Genomic DNA, 15,130 nt, shown 5'->3' with positions numbered 1-15,130 from the left:
TTCTGGACTTCAACCTATCCTTCCAGCCCCAAGTCCAATCTTTAACAAGCTCGCGCAGACTCCACCTCCGCAACATCGCCAAAATACGCACGTTCCTAACCCCAGAAACCACTAAACAGCTCATCCACTCTCTCATCATATCACGACTCGATTACTGCAACTCCCTCCTTATTGGCCTGCCTCGCCGCTGGCTATCCCCGCTTCAGTCGATCCTGAATACGGCTGCCAGACTCATTCACCTTTCCAACAGCTCCATTTCCGCCACCCCCCTCTGCCAATCCAGCCACTGGCTTCCGATTGCGCAATGGATCAAATTCAAAGTCCTAACACTGACGTACAAAGCCGTCCACCATACTGCCCCGAACTACATCACTGACCTCCCAGCACCACCCAGCACGCACACTCCGCTCCTCACAAGACCTCCTTCTCTCTAGTTCCCTGGTCTCCTCCTCCCATGCCCGCCTCCAGAACTTCTCCAGGGTGTCACCCATCCTCTGGAACTCCCTGCCCCAACCCATCAGATTATCACCTACTCTCCTCTCCTTTAGGCGCACCCTGAAAACCCACCTCTTCAGGGAAGCCTACCCCACCCCCTGCTAACTTGCCAACCTCCTCCACTCTTCGTACCACCCCATCCCCCACAGATATCTCCTCCTGTGCCACCATACCCTCCCTCCTAGATTGTAAGCTCGAAAGAGCAGGGCCCTCGATCCCCTCATGTTTTGCATTGTATTGTTGTTGTTCAGTCACATGTTCTGTCCCCCTTTGTAATGTACAGCGCTGAGCGAACTATTGGCACTTTATAAATACTGTATAATAATAATAACTATGAGATAAGTGATACAAATAACTGAATGTGTGTTTTTCTAACCAAAATGTTTTATACTTTTCCTTAAAGCTAACCTCACCTAAAAATAAATAAATAAAAAATATAGATATAGAATTTAATAAATTATGTGATAATAACTCATCTGTGCTGAAAGGATATCATGATTTGGTGTCTTTCATGTCCTTGATTCTTCCTGTATCCTGAGTTCCTAGAAGTGAAGTGGCTGCCTGTGTGGGCGTTTGTAACCAGAGAAGTTCTTGATGCAGCTAAATATGTCATGGTAAGACCTAATACTTCAACCTTCCTAAGGTTAAAGCTAGAAATGCTAAAATGAACAATGTTTTGGAATACAATAACTATTTATAGACATTACAGTAATATGCAAATACGAAAATTTAAAGGGTCACTTCATTCCAAAATTGATTCGAGGTGCCAGTAGTTAGAATTCTACCACAAGACGTGCTCCTGAATTTGCAGATCCAGACACTTGTAGTCCTTTATTTTACATTATGTAGAATATATCACATTGTGAAATTTTGAGATGAGCAGATTAGGAGCTCCAGCTGGGAAATCACACCAAGGTACAGAAAAAAACGACAGTAGTGATTCAGTCCATCACTGAAATACAGAGTTTGGGTTAAGTATTATAATGTATATCTGTATTGTATAATATATATTTAGTATATGTATACACACACATATATACCTTTCCTTGCAGTAACACAAATGACGTATTGTGCAGCTCTCTTGTTTTCTGGGGAAAGATTGCTGAGGGTGAAATCTAAAATTGTGGTATGGCCAATGGAAAAAAGTGTAATTCTTTAACTGGACTGTCACTCATAAATTACCACAAGCAACAGCGCAAAGAGGTTCCAATATTGTTCCCAAAGAACTGGGAAATTCCTCCATATTTTAACAGTGGTCCCAATCAAAGAGAGGATTTGCATTTTTCTTGGAAATCCACCTTATCTCTATATTTATTTAGGAAACATTCTGTACAATATTGCAGTCAAAATATTATAAGACATGCTCCATTAACAAGTAATCTTTATTGCTTGACTATGTTAGAAATTATTCTTTAATAGCACCTGAAGTCACACAGAAACTGGTTGCTTACTGCCATATGTTTCATATTCTGTTTCATACATCTTGGGCACAGACATGATCTCTGGTAGAGGTCCTGTGTGTGGCATGGTCCAGGGGCATTCTAGTGGGAAATAAACATCATGTGACCTCTTGGCATCAAGAGGCCACTGATAGCTTTCCTGGACCAGGGTCTTAAGTCCGCGGTGAGGGACAGATCTTGCACGAGGTGGAATCCGTGGCAATTTTGTGGCAGTTGGGAACTGCATGCTGTCACGCATGGGAGGTGGACGACGAAGAGTTGGTTGAGCCTCCTTGGGTAAGGGGTTCTCTTTCAATCCATGCCCCCAGACCTTAGGGTAGTCCTCTGCCTGCCAGTATGTCAGGATATCTTTCTTGGGATAACCCTGTAGTTCTTTCCTAGAAAGTTAAATACATAATGATTGTCTATACAACCCAGCAATACAGGTTACCTAAACAGTCCTTCATTCAAAATAGCAAAACCTGTTTTCAAGCAATTATAATGCTCACTTCCTAGAGGCTAATTTTTATGTTATATGGTGGCTTTAGAAACTCCAATTTGTATGCTTAGAATTATACCCCATTGGTTACCATTGGTAGAAGTGAAATACCTTAGTTTATACCAATATCAGATTTCTGCTCATTCAAGCCTGGCATGAAAATCTCTCAGTTCTGGTACTTGTCGGGAGGACTGGCTTCTCTGATAGTACCAGTGAGCTAGTATGGGTGTCCCCAGGCTGACTATCTTTAATTCAAATAATGCATCTGCATCTGAGCACCACAAACCAAAAATTCTATTTAATTCATTGTTAATATTCAGAGCAAACTCACCCATCCATCCATATCTCCATGCCTTATTTTGCTGGGAAATCATTTTGAAAAACACCCCCTGGCATTTTTGGCAGTGGCCATCCTAAGTAAGGGCAGATGATTCATGTAGTATTTACTTCCTGGAATCTATTTTCCCTTAGCTCAGGCATTAGCTAAGCTGAGAACCCTCCCTCCCCTCCTGAAGACTCCTTGGATGTACGCATTATTTGCCTAGGCATGGAAACCAGGAAGAAACTGTAGAAAAGTTAAAAAAAAGTTTAAAACAAGTAAATATGATATACTTTCCTATCCACTTACGAATGCTAGCAGCATAAGGATTAAAAATAGTCCATGTTTATTGACTTTAAAGAACATTTTTTTTAAACCCAGACTGCTCTCTACTGTTAGTCTGGAGCACAAATATGAAAAGTGGCTGCTAAGGCTTACTGCATTTTCTATATGATTACTATTACACTTATTGAGTATTTCCAAAATAGTTGGCAAAACACTATTGCCAGGGATTCCAGATTGGAGTTAAGAATTTAAGTACTGAAGGCTAGGATGGCAGTTTATTCACCAGGATGGATAAAGATTCTTGTCTAAGGGCAGGCTCTGAAAGTTCTTGGGCTTCACTAGAGTCCCTGATGTTGGGGTTGAACTTGTCCATCAGGCACTTCCATAATGTTCACACGAGGGCCGGGACAAGGGGAAAGGGGGCTGGCACTTTCTCCTGGATCTGATCTCCTCTCTGCTGCTGTCACTACTTTTAGCAAGGTCCCACCTACAAGTTTAAGGGAGGGAGGGGGGACTTGTACTGGGGACAACATTTGTGCTTGGGATGAGAGATTTTGTGCTAGGAGGGATGGGAGGAATTGTGCTATGAAAGAGTGGGGTGATTTGTACAAAGATAAGGGGGGATTTGGGGAAATAAGATTTGTACTGGGAAACGGGATTTGAGGAATTTAATTTATGCTAGGAGGAGGGATGGTGGGGAGGGGAGAATTGTGCTATGAGAGAGGATTGGGGGAATGTGTGCTAGGAAGGGGAATTCGGGGCAAGATTTGTGCTAGGAGGGGTGATTTAGGCAGGGAGTGGATTTGTGCTTGGAAAGGTCATTTGGGAGGTAGGTTGTGCTAGGTGGAGGGATTTGGGGGGGGCGGTTATTTGTGCTCGAAGGGTAGTTGGGGGATTTGTTTTAGGACTGGAATTTTAGGGAGGTAGGATCAGTGCTCTGAGACATCTTTATTGTGTATCAGATATGTCTTTGCAAAGCAAAGTTTGTGTGTGCATGTGTGCGTGTATGTTCTATTGAAACATAAAAATTAAAAAACTTAATTTTATAAAAAAAAAAGAAATTTGACTCAAAACAAAAGTAATATAGTACCATATGGCTATAGACAGCAAAAAAAAATGGAATCTGGCCTTGGCCTTAAAAGTGCATTGTGTACAATGATCCCTGCATATACTTGTGTCAGTTGTCACATCGGCTCTGGTATTTGACAACTGAATGATAGAAGGTGGTGCTTATCACTAGAAGAGGGCGGGGCTTAATTTCAGGATGGAGAGAGGCGTTAAGGCCATGTGTACAGCCTAACTGTGGGGCTCCAAAAGGACAGAGATCAATCTGAAAATACATACTGCAAGTACTGCATCCCTTTTACTTACAAGATGCTTGTAAGGCCAGGTCACGTTGATTTTAAATGTTATGTGATAATTTGCAAAATGACAACCATATGAACTAACTAAAATAATTTCTACAGAGAGCATCGCAAATTTTACTCCTAACTGCCAGTACTATAAAAGCAGGACATAAACATTATACTCACGCTGTAAATGCTCGGAAATCTCGCATGGTAGTGGAAGCATATATGTCATTCAAACTCAAGACTCCACCATCTCTGATGTAGTATGATTCTCCGGACAAACCCTTATTTTCTGTAGTTGCCACTATTGACTGAAACACACATATTTTAGCACACGCCTAAATATTGACAAGTGTATTCACATTATAAAGAGAAAAAATATTTTGCTTCCGAGTTTAAACCCCCCTTGTCATTTTTTTATTTCCTAAAAAACAATGTAACATACAGTATAAACTTAAATACAACTGTTCTCTTTTTGCTGGTCCTCCATGGACCATTAATGGTCTGTGAAATTGTGTTGGGTGATCTGATGTAATAACCTGAGCGTCATTCTTAGTAAGATAGCTCAGCATTGATATCAATTGTTCACAGCTCATGATGGGCTCTAGATGTTGCTGCCAAGACTGTAGGAAAGGTGCAAGAGGAGTATAGTGGAGCTTGGGCCTCTTCAGAATTCCAAAAGCATGATTTTATTATTCAGATAGAAATGAGTTAGGAGGATGTACACCCAAGCTCATCTTTAATGAGAAGCAGAGAGTATAGAAACCTTATGATAAGGGATAAGTTGTAGTCTGACACAAATAGAAAAGACAAAAATAGCAGAAGATTTCTATTCACTTTTCCTTGCTCTCTGGGACAGGAGGAGATTGAGATATGGTACTTTTTATACTTCCAAGAACTATACAAATAACAGCATCTTAATCAATAGATCTAAACACTCTGCCCATTGCATAGTCTGAACATTGGTGACATGATCTTTGGGCTGTAGTCATGCAATGTAATCCTTATGTGTTGTGGGTATTAATTATGCAGGGCAGTGTAATAATAACCTGAGATGGTCCCTTGTTCAGATGATTCTCCAGTGGGAAGGGCTGTGGTCCTGAGTGGAATGTGCTGTAGGTTGGCTGAGCTGAATGGCCCTGAAACTGTGCTTTCATCTCACTGCAAGACTTTTCTGGAGTCCTCCATGTTCTTGACTTCAACTGCAAGATAGATTTAAAATAATGATAGGCAAGGTGCTCTACTAGAAGAAAAGCCCCTGGTACATGCATTAAAACCTTAATGATCCGTATAACTTGTCATAATTGCTCTTTAAAGTACACCTGTCATTTGAGGAATATGGGAACTGGTACTCTTGGTCTCCCACTGAACATGTTAGCTACCTGGCTGTCTCTGGCTTTTGTGCTTTAGTGTCACTAACTTAGAACAAGCATCCAGCAAATGAAAGTCTCGAAACAACAATATAATAGTACTGAATACAATGCATCAGCGTGGCAGTTAGGTCGCTAATATAATAAGAAGTAGAGGTCAACAATGGCAGTTTATTTAAAAAGTGAGCTTCACAAGTACTTTATTGAAGTTTAAAGGTCCCATCACATGTTTTTGCTCTTGTTTGTGTGCTGACATATGCTGCTTTAAGGCATCCTGTGCTTGGCACAGGACCAAGAAGCTAGTGGAGATCACTGTAGTGTCTAATAAATTCATTTCCAGCTTCCATGGGGATCTTCCAGGTATGACACATGCACACTTACATTGATCCATTTTTTAAAAAACGTGCATATCTAAACTTTAGCTTTAAGGGCAACAGTAGGAGTGGATCAATGTAGTCCTGAACATGTTGAAAATCCTTATGGCACAAGGACACCTTTGGGTTATTGCAGAGGTAACATGTTACGTTAAATGGGCCCTTGATGTTCTCTTGACATTCCCCACTAAGAACAACTCAGCTACCAATATAGTAGCTGATAAATTCTTATTGCATTACAACCACTCTAAGCACAGCTTCTTGGAATATAATTGTGGGCCGTAGAAAGGCTAATGTTCCCTTGTTGTCCAACAATGGTTGAACCAGCTGGCTGTAATCTGAAGACGGGGCATTCCAATTGATACTGCCAACTAAGTAAAAGCTACCCTGCTAAAATACAACATTATTTCTGAATGCCTGGCCTTAATGATGCCATGGGGTATGGCTCTTCCAAGATCAATCCAGAATTTAACACATTCTTAGCAGAGCCAGAGCAAATCGGAACTTGGTAAAATTTACATATATATCCAAACCAGTACAGTGGTTTAGTGGTTAGCACTTCTGCCTTGCAGCACTGCAGTCCTTAATTAGAGACCTCATCTGCATGGAGTTTGAATGTTTTCCCTGTGCTTGCTTGTGCTTCCAGCAGGTAGTTCAGTTTTCTCACACACTCCGAAGACATGCTCACAGAATAATTGTGATTTATGTAAAACTTCCCTAGTGTGCGTAATTCTACTTAGTGAGATCATGATGGCTGCCTTAGCAGTAGATAAACCACTTTGAAACTCCAAGTAGAAATATAAATTGATTCATTAAAACATAGAAAAACATGTTTCTACAAGCCCTCAAAACAATACAGCTTTGTCAGCCATTGTGACAGATGGATACTTAGTAACACGACTGCTGTTCCTCACCTTGTCCCATAAGTCCTTGTTGTAATGGACCTTCCAATGGGGAGAAGGGAGAGGGTGACTGGGCTGTGAAAACGGGCCCCCGGGATATTTCCTGTTATGTGTGCTGCCAGTGGTTGTCTCATATGTATTCAGCAGTTCATCGAAGGCATTTACTTCACTGATTTGTTGTAATGTGACTGGCAGTGGCTCGAAGATGGTTGACTGAAACGATAGACAAAGTACAACATATTTTATTAGGTAGCATTAATGAAAAAAAGACATAAAAATAGAAAAAGTTTCTTCTGTCCAAGCTGTTCTAATATCTCGTCATCTCAGCATCACTTATTCCCCCATCAAGTGTATCAAAAAAAAAAAAAAAATGGAATTTATTGCAGCTTACCAGTTATTTTATTAATTTTAGGTTTTTCTGCTTTATTTCCACCTGTCAGTGACACATTCCCTGTTCTAAGGTGACAATGCTCAGTCACTGTACTGTATGTATAGAGTAGTAGCTTTCTCACTTTAGGATGCTCTCCTTAGTTAGACCACAACTCCTCTCCATTCTCAATTAGGGTTCCATGGAATCCTAGAGTTCCTCCAGAGGTTTTTAGGGATTCATTGAGCTGATTGACTTCCCATTTGATGGTGCCTGTATACTGTAGCTGTAGTTCTGGGGCCAATGCTACTTGGCAAAGCAAGCAGCAGGGCACCAATAGTCTTTTTAGCTGTCTGCAAGGGTGGCCTTTTGACCTCCACTGTATGGAATGGAGGGGGGGGGTGTTCTTTCCATTGACCACCAAGGTTAGGGTTTTTTCCCACTGGCGCCCAATTAATTGGTTTTAACAGAGTTTCCCCAAGACCTAAAATTATTTCAAGGGTTCCGCTAAGATAAAAAGGATGAAAAGGACTGATCTAGAGGGTAGAAGTTTTGTAATTCACAGAATATAACTGGGTTTGATATTTTAGTTCAGTATACAGGACACCGGTTTGGTATAAGGTTGAGCATTAATTGTTTTGTACTTTCAGAAAATGTACTTACCTGGAAAAATAAAACAAATGCAGTCATCATCTCTAAGGACTGGTAAGCTGTAATATAGTACTGACATGATTGTATGTCAATCTGTTTTGCACTAATTCTATTATTTATTTAAAGTGGTTGTAAAGGCTGAAGGTTTTTTACCTTCATGTATTCTATGCATGAAGGTAAAAACCTTCTGTGTGCAGCAGATCCCCCAACCTCCTCATTACTTACCTGAGCCTCAGCAATCCAGCGATGTGAATGACAGCCTCGGCTGTACTGGATCTCTGCCTCCTCATTGGCTGAGACAGCGAGCAGGAGCCATTGGCTCCTGCTGCTGTTAATCACAGCCAGACAGCCAATGAGGAGGGAGAGGAGGCAGGGCCGGGCCAAGCCACAGCTCTGTGTGTGAATGGACACATGAAACAGCAGGTACCCCCATAGCAAGCTGCTTACTTTGGGGGCACCCGACAGACAGGAGCCAGGTGAGGCTGGGGGGGACCCGAGAAGAGGAGGATCCAGGCTGCTCTGTGCAAAGCCACTGCACAGAGCAGGTAAGTATAGACATGTTTGTTATTTTACAAAAAAACAAAAATGAACCTTTAGACTCTCTTTAAAGGAGCCCTGAGCTGTAAGAGGCATGGAGGCTGCCATTGCTGCCCTATTATTTAGTAAAATATAACATAAAGAAGAATTCCAGGTATGGTATATTTTACATAGTTACATTGGTCCTGATGATTTAGGAACCTTAGACTGTAAGCTCCTTGAGGGTAGGGACTGATGTGAATGTATAAAATATATGTAAAGTGCTGTGTAAATTGATGGTGCTATATACGTACCTGTAAAAAATACAAATAAAATATAGCACACCACAGTGCACAGATGTGAATGCTTTCTACATTGTGTGCTATAGTGCAGGTACACTTTCTGCATGTTACTTGCTTATTTAGAATAAATGCAATACATAAAAACAAAACCCAGCATCATGCAAAAAAAAAACAAAAACCATGTAAATGCACACAAAAAGGTATGGATAGGTCTTTAAAGTATTGCATTCTTATACTTTTGAATAGAATAGGGAATGGTTAATAGTTATTTTTTGCTATCTCTTTCCCTATTGGAAACAGACAGTGATTAGAACGCGACAGGGGTTCTAAAACCCTTCAAAATGCTATCTGTAAAGAAAAAATAATAGAAAATATGTTCTTTAGTTATATCTTAATTTGGTTTGACATTATAACATTCACCCCATTGGAGAGCCTCACATTGCCAGATCTTAAAGAATGTAAACCCAACAACCCAACATTTCATATCCCTGATATATGCCTGCTGTACCATGTGTGTATTACATGTGTACCTTTGTGTGAAAATCCCTGGTGTTCCTGTCAGTCCCTCTGCTTTGTGTCCATGGAATCAAAGCGGGACCACACAGTGTATGTCACAGACGTGAATTACTGATCCGTCTAGGGGCAGCCCTACACACTTCAATTTTATTATCCGATCGATGTGTAAGTCTAACAAAACGATTGGACCAGGTAGAGATCGGAAAGTCATAACTTCCCTTCTGATCAATTTAGACTTTAGGTGTAGATCAAATTTGGTCAAGCTGAGTTGATCAGCCAAGGAAGAAAATGTTCTACCATTTTGCATTGATCAGCAGTTACTGAGATACTTTGTTTTTTTTAATATGATAGCATTTTGGCCGGTCAGATTATGGGATTACATGAGATATGTGCTTGATAATTTACAATCGTAAATTACGATTGTATCCTAATTATCGAAATTCACTTCTATCACAACTATAGACTGATTATTCCTATTACAAGAGATCAATCGGAGCAGAAATCAGTCATTAACTGAAGCGTGTATAGCCGCAAGAAGTTTATTATCATAATAAACATAATAATAATAAATGTAGACATAAATAATAAAACAACGTAATCAGTTCATATGAATAAGAAATGTGGATAGTAATAAAAAATCAAACAAACTGATGATTTGTAAAGTTTTTCTGGATAATTTTTTTGAGATTATTATTATTATTATTATTATTATACAGGATTTACATAACGCCAAATCAACTGAGGGTACAGGATTATAACTTTTTTTTTAATGGTTGAACTGGATGGACTTTTGTCTTTTTTCAGCCAGACTTAGGCCCCGTATACACGGGACACTTCTGAACGATGGAAATTGACTGCTTGAAAATGTAGGTTAAAAAAAGTGTCTGTTTAGCCGCGTTTGCATAACGTGTTTATGCACGTTTATGTGTGTTTGTGTTTAGAAGCGTTTTTTAAAGATACGCACAGGAGAACCTCCCAAATGCCCAGCATACACTGAAAAGTGGCGAATTATTAACTATTTCAGACTGTTTCAGAGATATACAGAGAGTAGAAGCAGAGATAGCAGTATGTGTTGAAATAATTAGGTGTGAGTTGCTCATTAACATTTCTTTTGTTTCCAAGGGTGGGAAAAGTGTCCAGTGAAGTGAGTCATTAATGCCACCTGGCAGGGGCTCTTCATGAGGGATTTGAGGTGTGAATGGTCATTAACATATCTTTTGTTTCCAAGTGTGGGAGAGGTCTGAGGTGTGAATTGGTCATTACAATCTGTGACAAGCTTGGTAGGAACATCCTGTGTTCAGTGTTTTCTCCATCTGAGTACCCTGAAAACGATTTGCATGCATTTTTCATGATGAAAAAAGGCTCTGGACAGCATTGGGAACTGGAAGAGTTAAATAAAAAATTTCAAACGCAAACACTGATAAATGTGATTTGCTGCGTTTAGCTGCTTTTACAAGCATTTAGTGTTTGAAACGCTGATAAAATTGACTGCTGAACGCAAGTTTTCTGCATTAAAAAAATGACTGTAAACTCAAATGCCTGTAAATGTCTGTAAATGACATAGTGTACATGGCACATAGGAAAACATTAGGGTGAGTTTAGGGGCTGCTGAAAAAAACACTGAACAGCTCCTAAACGTGAGTTTATCAGCTGCAGTGTACATGATCCCTAAGGCTCCATACACACTGCAGCTGATAAACTCACGTAAAGGAGCTTTTCTGCATTTTTTTCAGCAGCCCCTGAACTCACCCTAGTGTTTTCCTATGTGCCCATGTACACTATGTCATTTACAGTCATTTACAGAGTTTATCAGCGTTTTATATGCCAAATGCTTTTAAACGTCTGTAATTTCTGCACAGAAATGAGCTGGAACACATCCAAACACCACAAAAAAAAAGACAGCTAATCTCAACAAATACTGCTCTCTCTGCTTCTGCTTTCTCTATTTCTCTGTCTGATATAGTAAATTTTTGACTGTTTTTCAGTGCATTCTGGGCATTTTGGAAGGTCTCCTGAGGTTATCTTTAACCACTTGCCGCCCTGCCACTGCATATATACGTGTGCAGGGTGGCACTGGGGCGCAAAAGCACGTTTTAAAACGGGCTCCGCGCTCCCGACGTTTTCACCGACGGGGCGCGCGCGCGCTCCCGCCGACCCGCGGGTGACACCATTTGATCCCGGAGGGATCAATCATTCGATTTCAGCCAGTGATGTCTGGCTGAAATCAGATGATCGGTCCCTGTCCTATCCTGTCCTGTGTTGACATTTACACAGGACAGGATATGATGTCATTCTTCTCTGCCTGGACACATTCCGTTCCAGACAGAGAAGAAGACATACAAACAGTGAGTAAAACAGCACATACCCACAGTTAGAACACTCTAGGACACATTTAACCCCCCTGATCGCCCCCTCCCAGTTAACCCCTTCACTGTCCTGTCACCAGTGTCACTGATCAGTGAACCGATTTTTACTGATCACTGTATCAGTGTCGCTGGCGACTTCCGATAGTGTTAGCGCCCCTCCCAGGCAGCGCCAGATTGCCCGCCAGTACACCAGTAATCCCGTTTAACCCCTTGATCGCCCCCCCCCCTCAGTTAACCCCTTCACTGCCCTGTCACCAGTGTTACTGATCAGTGAACCAATTTTTACTGATCACTGTATCAGTGTCACTGGCGACTTCCAATAGTGTTAGCGCCCCTCCCAGATAGCGCCAGTTTGCCCGCTAGTACACCAGTAATCCCATTTAACCCCTTAATCTCCCCCCCCCCCAGTTAACCCCTTCACTGCCCTGTCACCAGTGTCACTGATTAGTGAAACGATTTTTACTATCAGTGTCGCTGGCGACTTCCGATAGTGTTAGCGCCCCTCCCAGATTTAATTAGTGCAGCGCTGTATAGCAAAAAAAGGCATAAATTACAGTATCTATACCATAGTTTGTAGACTCTAGAACTTTCACACAAGCAATCAATATACACTTATTGGGATTTTTTTTTACCAAAAACATGTAGCAGAATACATTTTGGCTTAAATTTATGACTAACTTTGAGTTTACGATATATTTTTTATAGCTGAAAGTAGAAAATATTGTTTTTTTTTCAACATTTTCATGTTTTTTTTGTTTATAGCGCAAAAAATAAAAAGCGCACAGGTGATAAAATACCATCAAAAGAAAGCTCTATTTGTGTGAAAAAAAGGACGTAAATTTTGTTTGGGTACAGCATTGCATGACCGCGCAATTATCATTTGAATTAGTGCAGCGCCAAACAGCAAAAAGAGGCCTGGTCATTAAGGGGGGGGTAAATCCTCAGGAGCTCAAGTGGTTAAAAAACGCTAATAAATGCTTATAAACGCGGTATGCAAATGCGGCTAAACAGACGATTTTTAACCTATGTTTTCCAGCAATCAGTTTCCATCGTTCAGAAGTGTCCAGTGTACATGGAGCCTAACTATGTAACAGTTTGGAAAATAAGTGCAGACATTACAGTTACAATACAATTTGGTACAAGAGGAAACAGAGGGCCCGGCTCATCAGAGCTTACAATCTAGGATACGTATACATTTCCACTGTACGGGTTTGTAGCCGTCCTGGAAGCTATGATACGGCACTGTTCACACCTATGCAGACATGAAAGAGCGCAAGCACAGTTTCATGTGTTTCCCCTTGACACCCATTGGTTGCCCTATACATGAGAAATTCGCAAAAGAAGAGTTTGATCCTTTTTAAAAATGTTATAAAAAGGCATGAAGATGCTGGGGGGTGCCATTAGGACTGCAGTGTACCCCCATATATCTGCAATAGGGCTGTGCAATGATGATCAATACCCTTTATAAATATATACCTGCTTTATATACAAACATATACTGTACCTGTGATATGATTGGGTGTCTTTACATTACCTTGATATGTGGAGGGGGGAAGGGAACCTGAGCCTTATAATCGTGCCCAATGCCAGTACTAGTCAGATGCCAGTCCTGTCTCCTCTCCAGCCCCATGGTGACAACATTAAAAGAAGACGAAGGAGAAATAAAACCTGTCCAGCACTGTGTGCAATGGCTGTATGGGGAGAATGGGTTGGTGTGGAATGTTTTGTTTTCCTGTTGTCATGGAGACAGGACACGCCTTCCTCAGTGTGCACAATGATCGGCATGGATACACCCAGCACTATGGTGATCTGAGGATGTGTAGATGTCACCTTCCAGGTTATCCTGATAAGGCATGCTGGGTCTTGTGGTTCCACAGCTGGAGGACAGTCACAGGAGCAATATATAACAAACATTGTATTTTTACTATTTTTATTATTTGTTCCTCTCTGTGACAATCAGTAACAGAAAAGAATGACTTCATATTGATAATACCCGGTAAGTACCCGGTGACACCACCCAGGCTAAGTACCCGGTGACACCACCCGAGCTAAGTACCCGGTGACACCAGCCGGGCTAAGTACCCGGTGACACCACCCCTCCCCCATGACTAATTTGGACAGATTGCCATGTGCTGCCATGTTGCTAAGGACCCCATTGATCCCTCTTTTTACTACCAGAGCTGTTTTGTGTTTTTTTGCACACATTTACACCTAAGCGTTTTCTGCAGCTTTTTGCGTTTTGCAGAAACACAGTACAGTCCATTTCACATGATTTCCTATGGGACTGGTTCACATCTCCGCGTTTTCATCTGGTGCCGTTTTTTGGAAAGGGTCAGGGACTTTTTTTAACACAAAAAGTTGCGTTTTTTGGTTCTATAGACTTCAATGGAAATGCTGCAGAAAAGCATGTAGTGTGTTTTTGCTGCATTTTTGCTGTGTTTTTGCCATGTTTTTGATACGTTTTAAATGTGCTTAGCAACAAGAAAAATGATAGAAAAAAAGAAAACGCAAAACACATAAAAAAGCATCAAAAATGCAGTGCAGAAACGGCTCAAACGCAACCTGCATAGGTGTGAACCTAGGCTTAGGCTTGGTTCACATCTGTGTGGGTGGTGCTGCTGAGGGACCCGCACAAATACCTGCAGCCGCACCACCCACACAGAGGAATGCGGGACTCGCACAGATACCTGCAGCCGCACCACCCACACAGAGGAATGCGGGACTCGCATAAATACCTGCAGCCACACCACCCACACAGAGGAATGCGGGACCCCCACAAAAACCTGCAGCCGCACCACCCACACAGAGGAATGCGGGACCCCCACAAAAACCTGCAGCCGCACCACCCACACAGAGGAATGCAGGACTCCCACAAATACCTGCAGCTGCACCACCCACACAGAGGAATGTGGGACCCGCAGGTGGGTGCCATTAATTTTAATGGCATGACGCCCACACTATAAATTGCAACCGTACTGGGAACCGAGGTTCCTATGTGGGCTACGATTTCCCAAGTAGTGCAGGAACTTCTTCTCTGCATGTCCCAGGACATGGGAGTCACATATGTGAACCTAGCCTTAGGCTTGGTTCACATCTGTGCGGGTGTTGCTTCTGTGAGAACCACAAAAATACCTGCAGCCGCACCACCCAGACAGAGGAATGCGGGACCCGCACAAATACCTGCAGCCGCACCACCCACACAGAGGAATGCGGGACCCGCACAAATACCTGCAGCCGCACCACCCACACAGAGGAATGCGGGACCCGCACAAATACCTGCAGCCGCACCACCCACACAGAGGAATGCGGGACCCGCACAAATACCTGCAGCCGCACCACCCACACAGAGGAATGTGGGACTCGCACAAATACCTGCAGCT

The 15,130-nt window shown here is 41.8% G+C and overlaps 1 protein-coding gene across 2 annotated transcripts; it reads right to left on the bottom strand.

Annotated features, from left to right (window-relative positions):
• Nucleotides 1–1,859: 1,859 nt before the first annotated feature.
• On the bottom strand, nucleotides 1,860–13,459 carry SAXO3 (stabilizer of axonemal microtubules 3). 2 transcript variants are annotated; one of them, XM_089681798.1, is made up of 5 exons: nucleotides 13,285–13,459; nucleotides 7,045–7,245; nucleotides 5,436–5,588; nucleotides 4,570–4,697; nucleotides 1,860–2,332 (listed from the first exon to the last, which is right to left on the bottom strand). In XM_089681798.1, the coding sequence occupies exons 1-5, from the start codon at nucleotides 13,378–13,380 to the stop codon at nucleotides 1,924–1,926; spliced, it is 987 nt and encodes a 328-aa protein (XP_089537924.1). In that variant the 5' UTR covers nucleotides 13,381–13,459; the 3' UTR covers nucleotides 1,860–1,923. The 2 variants fall into 2 exon arrangements, with proteins under 2 accessions (XP_089537924.1, XP_089537925.1); XM_089681799.1 differs by lacking the exon at nucleotides 5,436–5,588.
• Between the last annotated feature and the right edge of the window lie 1,671 nt (nucleotides 13,460–15,130).

The sequence above is a fragment of the Staurois parvus genome, unplaced genomic scaffold (genome assembly GCF_062004578.1).
Source record: "Staurois parvus isolate SC_StPar_1 unplaced genomic scaffold, SC_StPar_1.0 ptg000279l, whole genome shotgun sequence".
NCBI lineage: Eukaryota > Metazoa > Chordata > Amphibia > Anura > Ranidae > Staurois > Staurois parvus.
This window is presented reverse-complemented; position numbering and strand designations above follow the sequence as displayed.

What these genes read in the sequence shown, in the direction of transcription:
- SAXO3 (XM_089681798.1), bottom strand. Translation starts at nt 13,380, where the DNA reads ATGGGGCTGGAGAGGAGACAGGACTGGCATCTGACTAGTACTGGCATT. An exon ending in ACAAGGACTTATGGGACAAG is followed by an intron (nt 5,589 to 7,044) that starts GTGAGGAACAGC and finishes TCTATCTTGCAG; the next exon opens with TTGAAGTCAAGAACATGGAG. An exon ending in TGAACAAGGGACCATCTCAG is followed by an intron (nt 4,698 to 5,435) that starts GTTATTATTACA and finishes TGTGTGTTTCAG; the next exon opens with TCAATAGTGGCAACTACAGA.